We start from the raw sequence: 23,168 nt of genomic DNA on the forward strand, positions 1-23,168 counted from the left end.
CTAAATGTTGGAAGATTAAAATTATAGAATTAAGAATTAGTTGATTAAAATTACATATTACTTATGTAATATTAGAAGAATAATAATGATTTCAATTTTACCAAATTATTTGTGTTATTCCTTCTTAATATCTTTTACTTAATATATTTTGATGTCTTCTTTACTATTGGAAGTAAATATATGTATTTAATTGACACATTATTTAATACGTCATTAAATATCATTTATTTATTAATATTTTAATTAAGTTTTTATGATTTATTAATATTTCTTTTAATTTTTACCTTTATATTTTATTTAAAGTTTTTTCTCCTCTTTTTCAATCTAAGTAACTTTTTTTCACAGAAGAATTTTTAAAATATATGAAATTGAAATGATTTTTAAAATTAATTTTTTTTGATTAAGATATTAATCAAAATTTAATATCTTAATCAAAATTTAATTTTAAAAATCATTTCAATTTCATATATTTTAAATATATATATATATATATATATATATATTAATAATTAGATTTGGTGTCATATATAAATATGTTTAAATATTTTTATTTTCTAGTATTCTTTTTTTTTTTACTTTTTAATTATCTTTATTATTATAATAAAAATTTATTAATATATATATATATATATATATATATATGTCTGTGTGATTTTTTTATTATGTTTATTTTATAATATTATACTATTTAAGATTATTAATATATTATTATCATTGTAATAATCTTTATTTCTTAAAATTATAGTATCAGTCAACTACTAGTTTATTTATTGTTAACTAATAATATTTATATTTAATATTAATATTATTTGTTTACTTTAAATTAAGTTTAAAATTATAATATATTATTATTTTCTAAAAAAACATTAATCAACATTTTATTATCATTTCAAATATATTCACGTTATTTTAAATATTTATTATAATATTAATTTAATATTTTTAAGAAATATTAACAATTTTTTATCATGGATAATTTGAGTTTTAAAATTAAAATCATGATTTTTTGTGTAAAAATAAATTATTTTAATTTAAATTAAAAATTAATTTTTTGAAATTTGATTTTCACATTTTATAAATTTAACGTATTTTAATTTAAATAATTTAATGTATATCTTATCAATTTAAAACATGTTAATAAACTTGATATCTAGATTTAAATAATTTTCTTTATATTTTACTTATCAATTTAAAGCATCTAACATATTTCAGTAATATTTTAAAATTTTATTTTATAATACTATTTTATTATTGTAGAAATAAATTATTATAATGTGTGAAGTTTTTAATTTTTAATTTTACTTTACAATGTATTTTTTCTATTATTTTAGGTGTTTTAAGAAAAATATTTATTTCTTAATTACAGTAAAACAATATTATAACTAATATTTAAGTTATGATAAAAATTATTAAAACAATAATAAATTAATGACTAATATTTATAAAAACATAATTTTATAAATTATAATTTTCAACCAAATAAAAAATATTAATAATTTATAAAGAATAAAGAAATAATATTATACCAATTCTATAATTTCTGTTGAAATTAAAATCAGTATCCATACTCATATAGGAAAAAGCTTGATAGGACTAGGACTAGGAGTATGGCTACTCCTAATTGGAGACTTCTTTTTCCTCATGCTATTGTTGAGATTCTCCCAAGCAACAACTCTGATCATATAACCCTCTTCTTATTAGTTGTTACAAGCTTAAATCTAAGAAGATTTATTCCTTTCATTTTCAAGCTGCCTTACTATCTCACCCAGAATATTCTAATGTGGTGGGTATACTTCTTGGTCAACTGCAAATGGAAATGTAATCTAGAAATTTGGTCTTTTGACAGAAGCTTCCAAACAATTCAATGTTGATGTGTTTGATAACATTTTAAAATGAAATCGAAGATTGGAGACTCGTATTAAGGGTGTTTATTTACAATTAGATGCCCATCCTCTAATCTGGTTATTCTTGAGAAGGAGCTGCATAGAGAATATGATCGTATTCTTTGGTAAGAGATGTTGTGGTATCAAAAGTCAAGAGAAAGATGGGTGAAATTTGGCAATAGAAACACTAAGTTTTTTCACACTCAAACTATCATCAGGAGGCGGAGAAACATAATTACGGGGCTTATGATTGATGGAACTTGGTGCTCGAATGATGAGGTCTTGGAAAGAGAAGCCAATAAGTTCTTCAAGGACCTTTTCCAGAATAGAGCTCCTTGTGATCCTTGTAGTCTTCTTTTGGATTGTATCCCTTCTATTAGTCCTCAGTTATATGAATCTCTTGTGCATCCTGTGTCTATTGATGAGGTTAAAAATGCTATGCTTTCTATGGGACCTTGTAAAGCCCCTAGGCCAGAGGGCTTTCAGCCCATTTTTTATCACTCCTTATGGGAATTGGTTGGTCATGATGTGTGGGAATTAGTGGCTTAATCCTTTGCAACATGAAACATTCTTCCCTCCTTAGTAGAGACAATTCTGGTTCCTATCCCTGAAGTAGATAGCCCGACTAGCTTGCGAGATTTCAGACCATTAGTTTGTGCAATGTGTTAATTAAAACTATTTCAAAGGTTTTGGTTCAGCGTATACGACCTCATCTCAACTCTCTCATTGGGCCATTGCAGAGTAGCTTCATTGCAAGAAGAGGAACAAGTGATAATGCTCCTATTGCACAAGATTTTGTTCACTTCATGCATAAAAAACAAGGTAAGGGTGGCCATTTTCCTTTTAAAATTGATTTTGAAAAAACATACGATAGGGTGGATTGGAACTTTCTTCGGTTAACTATTCATAAATTTGGGTTCCTTTCCTACTATTGTAAAGTTTATTATTAGTTGTAAATCTTCGACTTCAATTGCTTTAAGGTGGAATAATGAGGTTTTGGAAAGTTTCTTACCTCACAGGGGACTCCACCAAGGAGATTCTATGTCCCCTTATCTTTTTGTTTTATATAAGGAGAAATTGGCTATTCTTATCCAACAAAAAGTACAAGCTAAGTTATGGCAGCCAATTAAAATCTCTAAAAATGCCCCCCTAATTTCATCTATTTTTTTGCGGTGGATTGTCTCTTGTTTACTAGTACTAAAGCTTCCCAAGTGAGACTTATTCAAAATGTGCTTGATTCCTTCTATAAAGTGTCAGGACTAAAAGTTAGCATACACAAATCTGGGTTTTTGGCTTCAAGGAATGTGCCTTAAAGGAAGATCTCTAAATTTAAGAATATCTTGGGTTTTGAACATACCAAGAAAATAAATAGGTTTTTGGGGTTCCCTTTGCTCACCAGAAAGGTTAAAAAGTCAGACTTGTCTTTTGTTGTTGATAAGATTCAAAGCAAGCTGGCTAGACGGAAATCAAGGCTTCTTGGAAGGGCTGGTCGTGTAACACTTGCTAAAGTTGTTCTTGCTTCAGTTCCAATTTATGTAATGCAGAACTTGTGGTTTCCCCAATGAGTGTGTGTGTGACTCTCTTTATGCAATCATTAGGAAATTCATTTGGGGAAGTTCAAGGTGCCACCGGATAAAGTGGAACACTATTACTTTGCCAAGATCTAAAGGAGCGTTGGGCATTTGCAACTCTCGAGATGCTAACACTTCTTTGTTAGGGAAGCATATTTGGAGCTTGATCAATGAACCACATAAATTATGGGTCCAACTTCTTGTTGTTAAGTATCTTAAAGGCAGTTCGATTTTGTGGTAGCAAAAGTATACAGGCTCTTCATATACCTGGTATTCAATTAACCGAGCTACTGAAAATCTTCATAAGAGCTTTTGGTTTTGGCAGGAGACATTTCCATTTGGCATGATGAATTTCTTGCGGATGATCCTTTTTCTCAACAAGTAGACTTCGTGAATATTCAAGATATTCAATTCCAAGTGTGTGATATCTGGCGGCATGGTGCTTGGCAATTTCAGAATTTAGCTACATTACTTCCCGATTGGATCAAACAAAAAATTAATCGTATGGTCTTGGATGACTCTTGCCAAGATTGTATTATTTTGGGCCATGCTCCGACGGGTTATTTACTGCTACAGCCTCTTCCGTTGGTTCACCAATGCTCGCCTTTCTGGTGACACCTCAGCAAGGATTGGATCCTAGGTTTGGTCTCTATCTCTTTCCAAATACTTTAAATTTTTTTATGGATAACAAACCATATTATTTACCCACTAGCCTCGTTTTGTATTAAAGACATATTGCTACCAATGCTTCTTATCCTAGGTGCAATTTTCATCAACAGTCAATTATACACTTACTCAAGGACTGTCCGAAAGCCACTTCTATTTGCAATATGTTGGTATGATGTTTCACATGGATATGTAGTCACTATGGATTTCATAGCTTGGTTGCATCAACATGTTGAGGCTTCTAAAAGAGTTCTTTTTGTAGTAAGTTGTTGGTGGTTATAGAGGTCAAGGAATCATGTAGTTTTTAATGAATTTGAGTGGATTGTTTGCTATATTGTTCTATCCATTCAAAATATGCATTTTGTCATCATACATTCTTTGGTCAAACCAATTGTGAGATGCATAGAAATTTTATTTCATTCACTACTAGATTTTAATTTTTTAGCAACATTTTTTTTCTTGCATTTGTTAAAATGTTATTATATATATATTAAATAAATAGGTTATTTTATAACATTTTTTTGAAAAATGTCATTATAAATAGAGTAACATTTTTTTATTTCAATATTATTCTTTCCAATTGTTTTCAAAATCAAAGTTCGATATCGAGTAAAAAAATGTCACATAAATTATTTTGTAACATTTTTTTTTGAAAAATGTTATTATAATTGTTTCTAAAATCAAAGTCTCATATCGAGTAAAAAAATATATTTCTCTCATCTCTAATTGTTAGCCATAATTAAAGTCTCACATCAAATAAATAAATGACTCATAAAGAGTATATATAATCATATAGTTATACTTAGAATAAATAAACTTTGATATTTTATATATAATAAATGATGACTAACTAAGAATGTCTTCTTCTAAAAAAATAAAAATAAAAAATATCTTTAATCTTCTCTTAAAGAACTCCTACGTCTTTAAAAGACATAAAAATATAATAATTGACATAATATTTAAATTAAAAATGTTATTAAAAGTCTTTAACAACATAGACTATATATAATATTTAATAATATGTTGCTAAAACAAATTAGTAACATTTATACACAATTAAGTAATATTTTTCAAATGTTACTAAAATTTATTTGTGTTGTAGTGATTGCCAGTCTCTTATTGGAAACACTATTAAATTTAATATTGATGGTAGTTCTCAAGGGAATCCGGGTAACTCAGGACTTGGAATTTGTTTCATGATACTTCTAGTACATGGCTTTCTGGTTATTTGGTTCGTGTGGATTCTCCTCTAGTTTAAATGTAGAATTATTTGTTATTTTTCATGGTTTGCATCTGACATGGGCTAATGAATATTATTCTCTTATATGTGAATTGGATTCAAAACTTGCTATTCATCTCATCAATAGTGAGATTGTCCCAACGAATCTGTATGCTCCTCTTATTTATAGAATTCGCTCTCTTTTGTCTCGTGCATGGAATGTACGATACCTTCATTGATCATGCTTATAGGAAAGCAAATGTCTGTGCAGATTAGTTATCAAAGCAAGGTGCAGTTTCAACCTTGTGAAGTTAACACATTGTCTATCTTCTCTTAAACTGTTGCTAGTAGTAGATGTTGCAGGAACTCAATTTATTAACGTAGCTTAGTTACTTTATTTGTGTCTTTTGTATTTATTTCCGAAGCATAAAAAAAATATTCATATAAGTACGAGTACAAAGTCTAAATATTAATATATTTATTCCATGTTGTTTAATTAAAATAATTTTAAAATTTTGTATTATGATTAATATTTAAAATAAAAAATGGTTATTTAAAAATAGTTAGTTGTGATTTTTTTTTTAATTTTTGTACATATTCAAAAAGGAAAAAAAAAACATTTGAATAAATAAAATTAAAGATAAAAATTAAAAGAGTAATTAATAAGGTTGTAAAGTGTAAATTACAGTATAAAAAAATTAATGATATTTAATGACGTGTTAATTAAATACACGTATTTACATACTATTAGACAATAATAAAAAGAACATCAAAACATATTTTTGTATAACATGCACCAAAGTAATAGTCCTTTCAAATTCGCTCTATAATATACTAGTTTAGATAAAACTAAGTTGAAAAAAAAAGTATTGAAATCTATTTACATTGACCAATTAGAATTGTCATCCAACATCTATAGTTGTGACAAATGATCCAATATATTCATATATTATTATAAATCTTGAATAATAGTCAAGAAGGCTTTTTATATTTCATATTTTTTTATAAAAATAAAGATAAAAAAATATGTAATTTAATTCTTTAGAACAAATTTATTTGGTCATATATAATAATAAACCTAAAATGAAAATAAATGTATCTAGACATAATTTATTTTGAGATGAGCAATATATACACGTGCATGTTGAGTCCATGGAAATAGTTTGATTAAGATATTATGTCAAATTCCACTAAACATACAAATGGAACTAAAACATATATTACGTAATATTGTATGTTTTTATTAATTATTATTATTTTCTTTCAATAATTATGTGTTGTAGTTCGTGAGGAGTGTTGTTGAGAGGCTCTAGAGGTTAAGAAATTCCCTAAGAGTTTTTAGGTGGATCTAAGGCTTTTTTTTGGACAGAGGTCCAGTTTAACTCTAAGAGAAATATCAAGGTTTGTTTTTGCTGCATGTTGGTGTGAATTGGTGATTTTGGTTAAGTTAATGTTGCTTGTTGCTCTTGTGGTAGGATTCAAGTTGTTAATGATGTATATGTTTGATTTGTTGTAATGCATGTTGAGTTCTTGATTTTCATGTTAAGGCAGGGCCAATTTATGAGTATGTTAAGTGCATAACTCTTCATTGCACTAAGCACACCTTCAAGGCATTATGTGTGACTTAAATTAGGAGTCTCTATCTTACTCTTGTCTAGTACAGGATTGGTGACACAGAGCCTGAGGAGAGGGAATTACCTCTAACTAAACCACTTCGGGCGTGCTTTGAATGACGTCAAGCATAAAGTGAAAGAATTGCCTCTAGTTGGATTGACATCGAGCGTCAATGGGGTGGCAATAGGCATGAGGAGAGAGACTCGTCTTTACCTAAAATGGGACCAAGCATGCCAGACATGAGGGCCTAGAAGCCCCCTACCTCATCCACATTGAGTGCATGTTAAATGGTGTCAAGCATAGGCCAAGGTCACACCCTCCTTGTAGCATCACTTACCCAAGGGTCGTGCCATCCCTAGTCATTAGTACTGTGAGGAACCACAATCATAATCATATTCACATTTATCACAACATCTCATCTTATAGCTCAATTCCATATCACATACACACAACAGATAAGTCCAACAAAATAATAGTTTCCATACCTCTCAAGCAATTCACATCTAGATCATCAATTTTTATCATATAATATAACAATAACATTTATAAATTAATATAATACTCAACCGAATACCTATTTAGTAGAATCTTAACTTAAACATAAAACCCCCAATTTTTTCAAAACTTAATTCACAGACATTTTTCTACAATTTCGTTCTCTCTCCTAGATCATCATTTTTACAAATTAAATATATATTTCTAATCCTTACTACATGTAAAATCTAATGGGATCATCAATTCCTCAAACAGAAATAATTATAAAATTACCCATAATCCTAAGGGACTCTTCCTCTACCCAATTCTCTCATGTAACTCTACATACAAATAATTTCCTTTTCCCCGTATCTCGATAAGTAGTAGCTGAAACTAAAACAGAGATCTCATTGGTCTCCTCCTCTGAGTGCCCCTCGGTTTTCAGAGAGTGTAGAAGGAAAAGAAGAGAATGTAGAAGAAAAAAGTCAGAACTAAAAGAAGTTAGAACTGAAAAGTGTATTTTTGAGAGTGCCAAAGCGCTCTATTTATAGGCATCAGGAGTGGCAAGAACGGCCCGTTTCAAATCCGAAACGGCCCGTTCTAGACTCTTCATCATGCGTAAAATTTCACATCCAGAACGGCCAGTTGTCAAACCAGAACGACTCGTTCTGGGGTTGCATTTAACCCACAATGTCCATAATTGGAACGGTCCGTTCTTAAACCAGAACGACCCGTTCCCAACTAGGGTTACAAGCCTTTTTGGTAATTTGAAACGTCCCGTTCCAATATGGGAATGCCTCGTTCCCAACTAAGATTTGTAGGCAATTTTAGTATTTTGGAACGACCCGTTCCAGTTTGAGAACGACCCATTCTGAGATACTAAATCACCCTCGTTTTAGTAGTTTGGAACGACCCGTTCCAATTTGAGAACGGCCCGTTCTAGGCTATTAAATCACCTCTATTAGGCTTTGGGCCATCGTACAATCTGTGAAAATTGGGTTGTTACATTGATGATCACCTACAACATAAGAAAAACATACAAAGAATAACACGTGAGTGAGAAACATCTCACTCGGGTTTAGGTGCAGAGACACATGTCGAATAGCAAACAAACACAACAATCATTGTACAAGGTACAAGTACAATCCATACATAGTCAATTATCTCACACACAATCACTCATCATGCTAGGATGCCATGGACTTGACTCGACTCTTAATGCATGCATCTGACGCCATACGGAAGTTGCAAATTTCTCATCATTGGCATGCTGCTACAACAACATACCTAGGGGCACGTTTATTCATAAATACATTACTAGTGATCTAAGGTACACTTAGAATAGCTCAATACATCACTAGCATGCAGCCTAAGCGGCACACTAGAGTCATATATGCACATGATGCATGTCACACATTCACTATTTCATTGAGTCAATATTTCACTCATCATATCTCATATCACTTGTCACATTTCTCATAATCATCTCATAGGTTCACGCACATAAGTATCCACATCGTCAAAATTTCCATAAAAACACATAATAGAAAATGAATCAATAACTAGGCAATGTGAATTCAATTCGCACCTTCAAACACACTACAAAACATGTAAACATCAATACAGGTTACGCCCGGTTCGCCCCAACTCAAACCTAAAATTCCCGACTTCGCAAATCACACGATTATTCAAATAAAAACAGATATTCATGCAATCCAATCGGTACAATTAGTTCCAATAATTTCTAGATCACGAATTCATACTCAATTTTACATAAAATATCTTAAATATCAACTCAAGATCATGTTCCTAATTTTACCTCATAGGATTTCACATAGGAACTCACAGAGCACTCTAATTCATATCAAAACTTATATATTTTTTAAATTAAATGCATTTTCACATTCAACAAATATCAAGGAACACAATAGAAAACTCAAACATGAAAACAGAAAACATTCAGAAAGTGTCTATTCTTAAAAACATGCATTAGGCAAGGGATTGAGGACTAACTCTACTATCAAACTTATCCAATTTCAAAATTAAATACACATGCATTCTCAGCATTCATCAAGGAACATAACAGAAGCATCAAACATTCAAACAGAAAACTTTCACAATTTGCTTGTTCTTATAAGCATGTATCAGGCAAGGGATTGGGGTCAATTTCGCTATCGAACATATCCAATTTCAAAATTAAACACACATTCATGCTCAATATTCATCAAGGAACACAATAGAAACATCAAACATTCAAACAAAAAACTTTCACAATTTGCCATGTTCCTATAGGCATGCATTAGGCAAGAGATTGGAGGCCAATCCAACTACCCAACATATATTCTCACACTCCCAGGTGAGGTCTATCACTCTCCCCCCTCCCCCTTATCTTGATGAGTAGAAGATGAAGCACGAGTGGTTCCTGGTGACCTCTTTCTCATGGTTCTCTTGAGTCTTCAAAGTACAACGCGTATGAGAAAGTGAGAAGCATGAAAATACAACCTCCTTTCTTAAAAATAGTAAAAATAAATAATAATAATAATAATAATAATAATATTTAGCAAAAGGCCACTACCCCTCATTACCTTCTCATAAAATAATTAAACATATTTCCACCTTTTAATAAATAACATAAACATAATTTTTTATAAAAAAATATTTTCATAAAAATAGACTAATAGCAAATAATTCAAATATCAATTAAAAATTATTTTTTATATTAAAATAGAGCTCATATAAAATAGATAAATAATATAAATATATTTCTGCCTTTTAGTAAAAATATCATACGTTTTATATAAAAATAGAACTCATATCTACTAGTTAAATAATATTAAAAATTCTTTTAATATACACATTAAAATATTAAAATAATTACAAACATATTATTAATAATAAAAAAATTCATAAAAGTTACCTATATATCACTAATCAAAATAATCATTATAAATCATGTCTCATAAATAAAATAGAATTCATATAATTAATTAATTAATTTCAAAACTCTAAAATAATTATACTAAATATCAAAATAATTTCAAAAATATTATTTATATAAAGTATGAAAAATCAGGATATTACAAAATTTATTGAAAATTATCAATTCAGAAGAAAAAGTTATTAAATAAGATTCAAAATTCACATAATTTTTTGACCTTTAATAAATAAAAATGTACTCAAAATAATATATCGGAAGGATTTCTCATCACAGAATCCATAAATCATCCATAACTCACAAGTGCAAAAAAGATATTTTACGTCTATTATTTTCATATTTTTACGTCAGAAAAACGTCTGACGTAAATACGGAAGACATAAATCTACATCGGGTTTAAAAACTGACGTAATATTATGTCGGTTGTTTTCGAGTCCCGACATAAAAAAGTTGAAAAACCAAGTCCAGAACGGCTCGTTCTGCTTGCACTCGTTGTGTGTTAATTGTGCATCTGGAACGGGCCGTTCTGGTTTGAGAACGGGACGTTCCAAATGAAAAATTAACACATGACATATGCAAGCAAAACAGGCCGTTCTAGTTAGAGAACGAGCCGTTCCAAATACAAAATTAACACATGACATACGTATATTTTCATTTAAAAAATATACCTACGAAATAACCATAAATTCTCCAAAATAACACACACAAACAATGTTTAAGTTCAAAAATATCCTCCAATCCAATCTATTTGCACTAACCTTGAATCCCAACACCTTCGAGTATCCTTAACCGCTAACTTAAGCAAGACGCGCACCAAAACTTTAATACAATCAGATAAAATGATCTGCAATGATGAATGGACGTGGACGTCGCCACCACCGTTGCCGCCGTTCAACGTCACCGAAAACACCCAGCATGCATAGAAACTCGTCGTCGGAGGTCGCCTGAACGTTCTTCAAAAAACCCTAGAGTGCGCGCGAAGAAATGAATAAGGGGAAGGGGATATAACAAGGTTTTTACGTCAGACATTACGAGGTCCGACGTAAATTTTTAAATCTACATCGGACTATATAGAGGACCGACGTAGCTTTTAAATTTTACGTCAGACTTAGTAGTGTCTGACGTAAAAAATTTGGTTTAAATTTTAAAAATGTCACCGCATTATTTTTACGTCAAATTTTTCATTTTTCAACGACAAAATTGTGACGTAAATAACAGATTTGGTACTAGCAACTACAATTGCAACTTGTGCCTCAAATTTCAAAACATGTGATATAATGAAGGCAACACTGTTATTATGTACCAAGGAAAAGAATGTATACTCTGCTACCTTTGTGTTTCTAACTACACATAAAATTAAGTATGACCCTAATGAATCATGTATATATGTAAATGATGTTTAGTTTGATCCTAGCTAGCTAAGTTGAAACCCCAACATGATGATGCTTTTTGATGACAGCAAGCAGCAACTCACTCCACATATCAACAGGCCCAGGCATGCACCAGTGAGTGCAATCATTGTAACCCCTCATCCACTTGTTCCCCCAATGCTCCCCAGGGTGCGCATCAGGCCTCATCAGCATAGCCCTAGCCACATCCACCACCTCAAACCTATGCCCTAGCCCTCCCTCCAAGCCCTCTCTCCTTGCCTTCTCAAACTCCTCCATCTGCACATTCCTCACTTCCCAATCAAACTTCCCAAAGTCCACCTCCCCCTCACTCACAGGACCTGTCCTATTGCAGTACCCTCCAGTGTTCCAAAAACCATTCTCAAAGTGTGCTGGTGCAAAAGTCCTCATCACTGTCACCACCTTGGCACATTCTTTGCATGCATTGATGTGCTTGAAGGCTGTTCTGAAGGCTGCTCTTATTGTGAAGTCGGGGTTGTAGTGTGTGAGGTTTTGCTGGTCGCAGTAGACGCAGCCTAAGAGGCTCTGGGCTTGGTAGAGGTGCATGACTCGGAAGAACCAGTGGCCGTCGGAGATTATGGCGTAGTCTAGGTGGGGGAGTTGTGTGGCCCAATCTTCGTCAACCTTGTCCAGCTGCATGTCGAAAACGCTGAAGTTTGTGCCATTTACCATTCTCTCTGTGCCTACTATCAGGAACCTGCTCCACAGCATCGTCAGGGTGAAGTCGTGCATGGGAAAATACCACTTCCGGAACCTGTCTTCTGAGTCCTTGTAAAGGTCCTTTGGACTCTCTTCCTGCAAAGTTTCAAACAAACAAGTATTTACCAACTCTGTAAATACATGAAAAATCTATTGCAGGGTAACCAAATCCCCTTGAGCTAATAGACAAGTGGATAAAGGAATACATATGATAAGTATATGATGTAACAAGGAAAAGAAGAATAATGTTATCGAGATATTTATACTGTGGTAGATAATAGACTTGTTGGATATTTATATTATTTCTACTTTTTTATCTGAGTAGTTCAGTGTTTTGCAAGTTGGTTTTATATATATCCGATTCTCTTCACTCTTATATGTGATTGTTATTATATTATTGAAATATGCTAAACCCTTTCTCATCTCCCTTTGCACTCTCTTCTTTCATCTTCTTTTTTCTTTTATGTTTGTATTATTCACATGGTATTAGAGTTGGTTGGATTCTATCCATAACTTTTGCATATCTATTTATCACTAACAGTAAAGAGAATGAGATATAAGATCAACATGTAAAAGAAAAAAATAGAAATAACATAAATGTTGAACAAAGCTATTATCTACCAAGTTATTGAGATGTTTATACCATGCAAGTTTTCAAAAAAAAAAAAAAAAACTCTAGATAGGTAGATGTATAAAAGCTTTTATTAACGTTTAAGCTTATTATGCGAGTTCATTACAAAATGGCTGGCATCCACCCTTGAAGATACTCAGAACAAGATTAAAAAAAAAAAAAAGATAAATAATTTATATAATTAATATATAATGTAATTAATAAAAATGAGAAATGTCAATTATGTATTTATAATGTAATAAAAATGAAAATTCTAGTCTTCCATTGTTCCTTTCTTAGTTTATTTCTTCCAAAATTATCATTTCCATGTCGCGAGAGGAAAATATAAGAAAGCAATAAGAGGGACAAGAACCCGTGTATTTTCAACTATTGGTGTCATGCTAATGATGTTGACATGACATTATGGTATTCCACGAACCAAATCAGATCCCAATCACGAAGTGCTGGGACAGATTCTTTGACTTAATCAAATTAAATATAGCAATAATAGTAGGAAAATAATAATTTTACAGAGGTATATGTTTTTTAATGTGTAAATCATCTCTTGATGATATTATTATATATAAACTTGCATACAGCCCTCTTTATTCACTAAAAAGTTATAATAATAAACTTGCATATAGATTTGAAGATATAAAACAAATTGGACAAGAAAAAGGATATAATTTTTTGTGCATAGAAAGTTGCCAATAAAAAAAATTCTAATTAACATAATTAAATACTAGTTTCTCTAACAGCACAGTTACTAGTTTCTCTAACATGAAGACATTCTAATTGACCCAACCCAACCATCGGTTTTGATGAAAAACAGAGACTATTTAGTATTTACACGAGTGAGTACGTAGCTTAGCTCTTACACTTTTCTACTGTCAAATTCCTCTGTCCTTGTCTCTGAACGAGGGGAGTATATTTCGGAGTTTGAACTTGCATTGCATGTCCCATAACTTTATTCCCCAAGTTGTCTAAAATATCTAAATGGGACTTTCTAAAGTCAATGTATTGATAACAAGCAGTTGTATGTCTTTCTTTTATTATTTCTGTGTATTAAATTAAAACAAATAACAAAAACACGTAATACTTATAGTTAAAATAATATTTGCTAAGAAGTTTGTAAAGGCAGTGGTTAAGGAATTTAATAAATGATTAAATAATTAAAAGTAATTATTATTTTAAGAATTCAAAATATATTGAATACTTCATTTTAAAATATTTAAGAATTTATTACTAGATCATAAATAGAAAAAAAGTTTAAATAGTTGAGAAAAATATTAAAAAGAATTGTTGAGGATTAGAATTATTCTAATATATCCGATGATTGTTCTAAAAAGGGGTTGTAGCCAATTAAACATAATCAGCAGCTATTTTTGAGAAATAATCAACCCTTTAAAAGTTGTACACAAATCATTCCCACCACCAAACAAAGAAATAAAATTGACATCCACTAAATATAATTAATAAACAATAATCTCTGGCTGAGCTTTGCCTTTAGCTGTGTTCTGTTTTACCTTGTATCCCACTTTACTATCTTCACACATTGCTTGTTAATTCTTACGCAACGTCGTTAGATGAGTATTAATTTTAGAGTATTAGACAGAACTAGCAGATAAAGTAATTTCAAATTAAAAATTTATTTAGAAGATAAAAAGTTAATTGAAAAACGACATTACTAGTTGAAATTGGAAGTTGACAAGCCAAGATAATTAATTGATTTAAAAGTGTGTGGTTAAACAAACTCAGAAACTGAAAAATAAGTGTAAAATGATGTAAAAGAACTTAAATGAAGGAACTGTGTAAGATAATGATATTAAAAATGAAAAGAAAAAAAAAGAGTTTTAAGCTCAAATGCTACATGATGTGTTAAATAAAAAACTATTGAAATGATATAAAGTACTAAAGTAAGCTTCTTTACTAAATAAATCTAATTGAAAAAACTTTTAAACTAGTGAAAATGACTTAAAACTTCTTAAGCACACTTTTTTTTCCTCTCTTTTACTTTCTTTTTTTTGTTAATACCCAACACTTCCTAGGCCAAAGTTTGAAATAGTCACTTGTCAAAAAGCACTATCTAACTATTATCACGGCAGAAAAAAATAACCTCTCAATTACATTAGTCAAACACAAAAGAGAAGAAGAAAAAATTGTGTGGTGAGAGACATTTATACGTGTGGTGTCACATTCAAGTATATTTTTGCTTTCTCTGCCTTTCCCTTGTTCCTTTGATTTCGTTTACAAGAATCACATTCCCCTTTTTATGCAAGCAAAGAATTCCAACTCCACCAAAGCCAAAATTGTGTCACTTGAGTGTGCAACTTGTAAAAGAACGATATACTTGACAATAATTGAGTATCAAACACGGGAAAAATTTTAGCTCTTAATTACTAAAGTGACAATTTTTTTTTTTTATCATGAGAACAAAATTCGAATCTAAAATCTTACACATGCTAATCCAATCTCCCATCATTAGACCACTAGAGTTACAAATGTTTTGGTATTGTTATTTATGCAATAGTTAAATGAGTTTTAACATGCCAAAAGAAAGAGAGAGAAAAAATTATATTGTAATTACTATAAGAGAGATATTCGATAGCAATACCAAAACTATTAAATTTCCGAAAGTAACAACATAGAATTTCAGTAATTACTATTAGGTACTAACCTGTGACAAGAGACAGATGAGGGAATCAAAATGGTTCCTGGCCACAGAGTCACCAATGAAAGCCATTTTCTTGCCACGAACCATGTGGAGGAAAGTTTTGGGGTCGAACCTAGGAAGCTCACATTGCTCTGGCTTCCATTTCCATTTCAGAAAATCACTGTCCTCTCTCCCATGCTTGAAACAGTTTTTGCTTTCAGGGATTGTGGTGCAGCTTGAATTGGTGTAATAGGATGATGACCCTTCCAAATCCGGTACCCAATGACCCTTAGAAAGGTCACATGTTTTCTGTTCTGCCCCATAAAAAATATAAACACAAATTTATGAAAGGGAAATTGAAAACCGGAAAATCAAATTACCACGCATAAAGGGTAATCATAATCACAATCAAGATTTTAAATTGTGATTACGATCTGAATTTCGTACAATTCTTGATATAGTGGGAAAATTGAAGACCGATACGAAAACCTTAATAACATTGCGGCCGAAATTGTAATCACGGATTTTATTTTTCTAAAACCTTGATCATGGTCATGGATGTGATAAATTTGAAACATACCATTTGGTGGTTTGGATGATGGAACATTTGTTGTGGTAGCATGTTCTTGTTGTTGTTGTTGCTTTTGAGAGGGTTTTTCAAACATGTCATGGCCATGATGGGGTGTGAGGGTCAAGGGGTTTGGAGCATAGAGGAAGAACAAACTGAAAACGGATGCCATTAAGAGAGATATCAAGACAAAAGGGACCCCCTTCCCTATGGTCAGCCATCTCTCCCTTTTGTTATGATTATGATGGTACTGCTTGTCCTGAAACATCGTACTGGATGTCTTCATGTTCCTCTCTAACACCCCTCTGACACTTTGAGAGAAAGAGAGAGAGAGAGAGAGTGTGAGAAAAGTGGGGCTTTGTTCAATGTGAGAGAACCATGAGAATCCAAAATCATAATAGAAAATTTGGTGTCAATATGTTCATGAATTTGTAACTGCCATTCTGAAACTTTGGGGATATCTTGAAATGGAAATAATACTCTCATCAATAATCAATAATCTTATTCTATACCATTTCTACGCGTTGCTGATTTGGAAAAACCAAGATTGAAAACATAGGCAAAAATTGTTTTCCTTGATCTATTTTCTAGCAAGAAATGCTCGTTTTCTTGTTTAATTATTTTTTTTCTACCAAATTTGGTACTAAAGAGTTTATATTAAATATTATTTAATTATAAATTATCTTTATGATAAAAAATTTTTTTGACATTCATAATAATTAATTATTATTTTTTCGTATCAATAACGTGATTACTAAAAAAAATTAATTTTAAAATCATATTCAGAAAGATTTTTAATTAGTCAATTAGGCAAGAATATCTAAAAAAAAATATGTATAAACGATGGAATAATATCTTAATATGTTGAAAGTCATTAATGACTTAAAAAAAATATTATTTTTGTTTCTTTAACTTTTAGCCCGGATTTGGTATAGTATCAACAAGGATATAACACCTTATATGTGGGGTAAAAAAAATATTTTCTGACTACTAATTTTATCATAAATTTTTTAGAAATCATTAAATTATATGCAAGACAATTCTTGGCAAGCCTGAAAAAGAGATGATCCAGATGATTATTGTTTTGTTGGTATTTGAGAAATATTATTGTTTGTGGAAAGCAGAATACTTGTGAAAGAGAAAGGCAAAAGAGTGGAAGTACTTGTACACATGAGAATGAATATGACACATGTCAAGGTACAATTAAGCATTGCATGTGATATTGTTGGGGTGGACCAGTCCCATATATACCCTAATTTCACGGCACAAACCCTGCACTTTTGGTACTGTGTTGGTGGTGAATGAATATGGTCATGGATGGTTCTATAACTGTAATTAAGAGTGTAAGGCTTAAGACTACTTCTCTAACTCCACTTTCTCACATGCCATGTGACAAAGGGTGGATCAGAAGATCAACCAGCAATCTAAAGCTTTATGCTTTGACCCTTTTTTTTGTGCTACATGTTTGGTTAAAATTCAATGAAATTTTTTTTTTTTTTTACATTGAATTTGTATGATTTATTTTAAGAATAAGAGGAAAGATAATGAAATTTAGGGTAAAAGGTTTGATGTAATAAAAGAGACAGAAAGAAAAATAATATGAAAAAATAGTTTATATATAAATAGCGTAAAGATATTTTATGTTATCCTTAAATTTACTTTTAGTTTCTTAAATTTATAAAATTTATAATAAATTTATTTTATTTCTCAACTTTAATATTGATATTTTAGTTAATATAATTTTAAAATAAAATATTATTTTATTCTATCAAGATCACCTATACATGAACAAATTTAATTAGTTGTGGATCATTAGTTGAGTTAAATTTAAATATAGGTAAATTATTATTTATTTTTTTTTTTGCAGATTCACCAAGAACAATTTAGTAAAGAGGTTGAAATTAGATTTTTTTTCATATTAAATGAACTAAGAGGATCAATTTTAAATTTTAGAGATCAAAAATAAATTACTTTATAATAAAGAAAATAAAAACATACTTAAATTTTTTTTTTATTATTCAATTACAAATTAACATGTATGTATCATAGATTTTTTAATTTTTACAATAATTATTTTAAAATTCATACCTACCATAATTTTAATTAAATAATAGTGTAAAAAGTATACATTAACATTATATAAAAATTAAATTTAAATAATATTATAATATCAAATAATATAGAAAATTATAAATTTAAATAAAAACATATTAATAATATAAAAATTTTAATATTATTATTCAATTAATAGTTATGTATAAAAATTTATCAAATTTTAAATATATTTGAAATAATTTTAATTTATTGAGCATGTAAAAAAATCACATTAATAATTTATCTTATCTTAGTTATAATAAATAAACAACTTCGTCATAAATTCTGCATACAATAATTTTTTTCATATTATCTGCAGGCAATCATTTATCTTTATAATATTATTTTTTTCATGAGATTTTTCAAAAGAATGACTAATATTTTATCATAATGATATTTAATAATTAAAATTAAAACTGGAATTATTAAATGCCATTACACTTTCAATTTGTTACAATTATTTTTTTTTTTGGAAATCTCATGAGAAAATTAAAATAATATTATGAAGACAAATTATTGCATTTAAATAACATGAAAAATGAAAAATTATTGTAAAGAGAATTTATGATGAAGTTATTTGCTTTATTATAAGTAATATCTCCCATAAAAAAAATAGTTCACAAATAGAGAATTGTAACAGAATTTTTTTTAAGTGATATATAAATAAATAAATTATGCTGAATTTTCTTTCTCAAAATTAACATAAAGAATATTTGATGTATAAAAAATTATAATGAAAATTAACTTAAAAAAATTAATTATAGAAAATTAAAATTGTAACAATATAAATAATATTGTAAAAAATACCATAACAAAATATTAATATTATTATTCATGGATTGTTTTAACATAAATATAAATTAAAAAAAATGAACAACTTCTAAAGTATTATATATGTTTTTTAAAAGGAATATCTTGAAACATTATTTCTCTCGAGATTTCTCAAAAAAAAACATTAATTATAAAAATTGAAATTTCAACGACATAATAAAATAAAATAATAATTATTAATTATAGATAGTTTTAAAATAAATATAAACATCATTTAAAAGAACAATTTCTTGAAGTTAGCAAAAAACCACGTAGAAGGGAGTTGAATATGTGTAAGTGTGAGCAAAGAAATTTTAAAAACGTTTTCGCAAGGGACTCCTTCTTCATCCAGTAAAAATGTTATTTTAAGTTCTTAAAAGAACTTTGCAGGATTTGCTCAACAAGGAATTTTTCGTTTGAAAGTTTATCGTCTACACACGAAAAGTATTTCTTAAACGAAAATTGTTTCTTAGGATGATAAATTAAAAAGGTGTAGTTTTCGTCTGAAGATAATTATAGTAAAGGATAAGTTATGGACGAAGTTCTCAATGTGATTTAACAGTTAAGGGAAATTGCGTCTGAAATATAAATAAGCAGTGCAAGAATTTTATACTGGTTCTCTCAGACTGAGCTACGTCTTGTCTCCTTCAATTGAAGAGTTCCACTAGAGATATTCAATGAAGTACAAGTATTGTTTGATCAGCCTCTTCAGACTCATAGTGAGTATTCTCGACCACTCTTGGTCCCGAGTATTATCAACCACTCTTGGTTCGTCAACTTCACCCGTCGACGCTAGTATTCTTAAACCACTTCTAGTTCCCCGAGAATTATCAACCACAACTGGTTCGTCAACTTCACTCGTCGACGCTAGTATTCTTTATTCAGCCACTTTTGGCTCTCAGTGAGTATTATCGACCACCTCTTGGCCCGCTAACTTCACTCGTCAGCGTTAGTATTCTTTGTTCAGCCACTTCTGGCTCCTAGTGAGTATTATCAACCACCTCCTGGCCCGCTAACTTCACTTGTCAGCGCTAGTATTCTTTGTTCAACCACTTTTGGCTCTCAGTGATTATTATCGACTACCTCCTAGCCCGCTAACTTCACACGTCAACGCTAGTATTCTTTGTTCAGCCACTTCTGGCTCGTAGTGAGTATTCTTTGACAAGTCTCTCCAGGCTTTACAAGTATTTTTTCCCTAGCCTCTTCAAGCTTTACAAATGTATGATAGATGATTTTGGTTTGAGTGTTTGGTTTACTCTCACAGAGAGGATACAGATGTTTGTACACTCACACAACCTTAGTTTTACAAAGATTGAGTGTGTGGTTTACTCTCACAAAGAGGATACAAAAATGACTACACTCACTAAGGTTCATGTTCCTAAGTTACACTCAGAACTCCTTAGTCTACAAAGATAAATACATCATTGTAGATTTGACTCTATAAGCTCTGTCTCTGGTTTCGTTATTTCATGGGCTTGATATCACTCTTTTTCAACGCCAAAGCCAACCTTTCAAGGTTTGAAGTCGTGATATATATAGTCTTGTAAAATTTGCCCGTTGTAAGTGTCCGTTGAAGCAGATATAGTCATTCATGACTAGTTCGATCTTTCATTTAATGCACAAGATCTTTGCATTAAATGTTGCTTCCTGTTTATAGACGTTGGGTGAAGTCTTCTACGTTTGTTAGTAGTAGTGTCTGACTTTAGTTGAGACCTAGGAACTTTTTGTCTTTTTCTGGTCATCGTAGCTGTAGAGCGTTGTCCTTATCTAAAAAAGTAATGTACTTTTTATGACACATGCATGTTTTTACTTTTGGTGTGCTTTCCTTTTTCTTCTTCTCTTCCTTTAATCACGCAATCATGTTGAAAGCTTTTATATGATCGTAGACGATGCCTGATTTGTCCTTTGAGACTTGATTCTTCAAATCCTTGTATGGCAGTCTTCGTCTACGTCTAATAGTCCATGTGCATCTCACGTCTTGATCTTCATCTGAGCATTTGTCATTAATGCTTTGACTTTCTTTGGTCTGGTCAGTCATTGTAGATGGACAGACTTTGTTTCCGTCGGGAATACTTTTTAGTCTGTGTTGTCCTTCATCTGATATGTTGTTGACTTTCTTTTGATCTTTGACCAGCCTTCATCTGAGTTTTTGTATTGTGCTCTAGGTTGTTCTTGACACACCTTCGTCTGATATTTGATTCATTATCATCTAGCGCACATTTCATATTCCATCTATCATTTGTTTCGTTTATCATTTGTCTTTGTTTCGTCTGATCCTTAAAGCTTTCGTCTTGTTCTTGATTTAGTCTTGTTTGATGCTAGTTTTGGCCTTTCATTTGATACTTCAAGACTTCGACTGGTGGTACGCTTCGTCTTATATTTTCCATCATATGATACTTGGTTGACCTACGACTGGTAGTATGATTTGTCTTGTATGTGTTGAGTTTTCGTCTATCTTTTGATCGTCTGATGTTTTGTATAGACTTCATCCGGTGCTTAACCCACTTTTGTCTGGTTCCTTATTTGGCCTTGTTTGATACTTAAGTTGGCTTTTTGTTTGACTTTGGATGTATCGTCTGAAGCTTGATCATTCTCCTTCTTGTGCTAGACCATTCGTTTGAAGCATAAAAACAACTTCAAATAAAATCATATTATAATATCAAATAATATAGAAAATTATAAATTTAAATAAAAACATATTAATAATATAAATATTTTAACATTATTATTCAATTATAAATAGTTATGTATAAAATTTATCAAATTTTAAATATATCTAAAATAATTTTAATTTATTGAGCATGTAAAAAAATCACATTAATAATTTATCTTATCTAAATTATAATAAATAAACAACTTTGTCATAAATTCTTCATACAATAATTTTTTTCATATTATCTGCATGCAATAATTTATCTTTATAATATTATTTTTTTCATGATATTTTTAAAAGGAATGACTATTATTTTATCATAATGGCATTTAATAATTAAAATTAAAACTGTAATTGTTAAATGCCATTACACTTTCAATTTGTTACAATTAATTTTTTTTTTTTGGGAAATCTCATGAGAAAAATAATTTTATGAAGAGAAATTGTTGCATGTAAATAATATGAAAAAATGAAAAATTATTGTAAAGAGAATTTATGATGAAGTTAAAAATATCTTCCATAAAAAAAATAGTTCACAAATAGGGAATTGTAACTGAAATTTATTTATTTTTTGTTATGTGATATATAAATAAATAAATTATGCTGAATTTTCTTTCTCAAAATTAACATAAATAATATTTCATATATAAAAAAATTATAATGAAAATTAACTTAAAAAAATTAATTATAGAAAATTAAAATTGTAACAATATAAATAATATTGTAAAAAATACCATAACAAAATATTAATATTATTATTCATGGATTGTTTTAACATAAATATAAATTAAAAATAAATGAACAACTTCTAAAGTATTATATATGTTTTTCAAAAAGAATATCTTGAAACATTATTTCTCTCGAGATTTCTCAACAAAAAAATTAATTATAAAAAAATTGAAATTTCAACAACATAATAAAATAAAATAAAAATTATTAATTATAGATAGTTTTAAATAAATATAAACAACATTTAAAGGAACAACTTCTCAAGTAATATTTCTCTCTAGCAAACAATTTTTCTAAAGTATTATTTCCCTATGAGTTTTATAATAAATAAATAAATATTAGTTATAATAAAATATTAATTATATTAATTATTAATTATGAATAGTTTTACAATAAATATATATATATAAAATATACTGGAATTTGTAACCACTCTACAGTTAAGGAAGCTATGCAGTTAAGGATGTGCAAAGTAGTCAAATCCATCCATAACCAAACCAAAAATCGATCCATACATATATATAAAATGAATAACAACACCGAATTAAACTAGTTTAAAATAATAATCCATATTTAAAAAA

At 29.7% G+C, this 23,168-nt stretch overlaps 1 protein-coding gene across 1 annotated transcript; it reads right to left on the reverse strand.

The window, feature by feature from the left end:
- Positions 1–11,637: 11,637 nt before the first annotated feature.
- TBL22 (TRICHOME BIREFRINGENCE-LIKE 22) lies at positions 11,638–16,823 on the reverse strand. Its single transcript, XM_020376574.3, has 3 exons — positions 16,314–16,823; positions 15,758–16,047; positions 11,638–12,566 (listed from the first exon to the last, which is right to left on the reverse strand). Exons 1-3 carry the CDS (start codon positions 16,585–16,587, stop codon positions 11,781–11,783), a joined length of 1,350 nt encoding a protein of 449 aa, XP_020232163.2. The 5' UTR covers positions 16,588–16,823; the 3' UTR covers positions 11,638–11,780.
- Positions 16,824–23,168: the final 6,345 nt, after the last annotated feature.

The sequence above is a fragment of the Cajanus cajan genome, chromosome 2 (genome assembly GCF_000230855.2).
Source record: "Cajanus cajan strain Asha chromosome 2, NIPB_CcT2T_4, whole genome shotgun sequence".
Classification (NCBI taxonomy): Eukaryota; Viridiplantae; Streptophyta; class Magnoliopsida; order Fabales; family Fabaceae; genus Cajanus; species Cajanus cajan.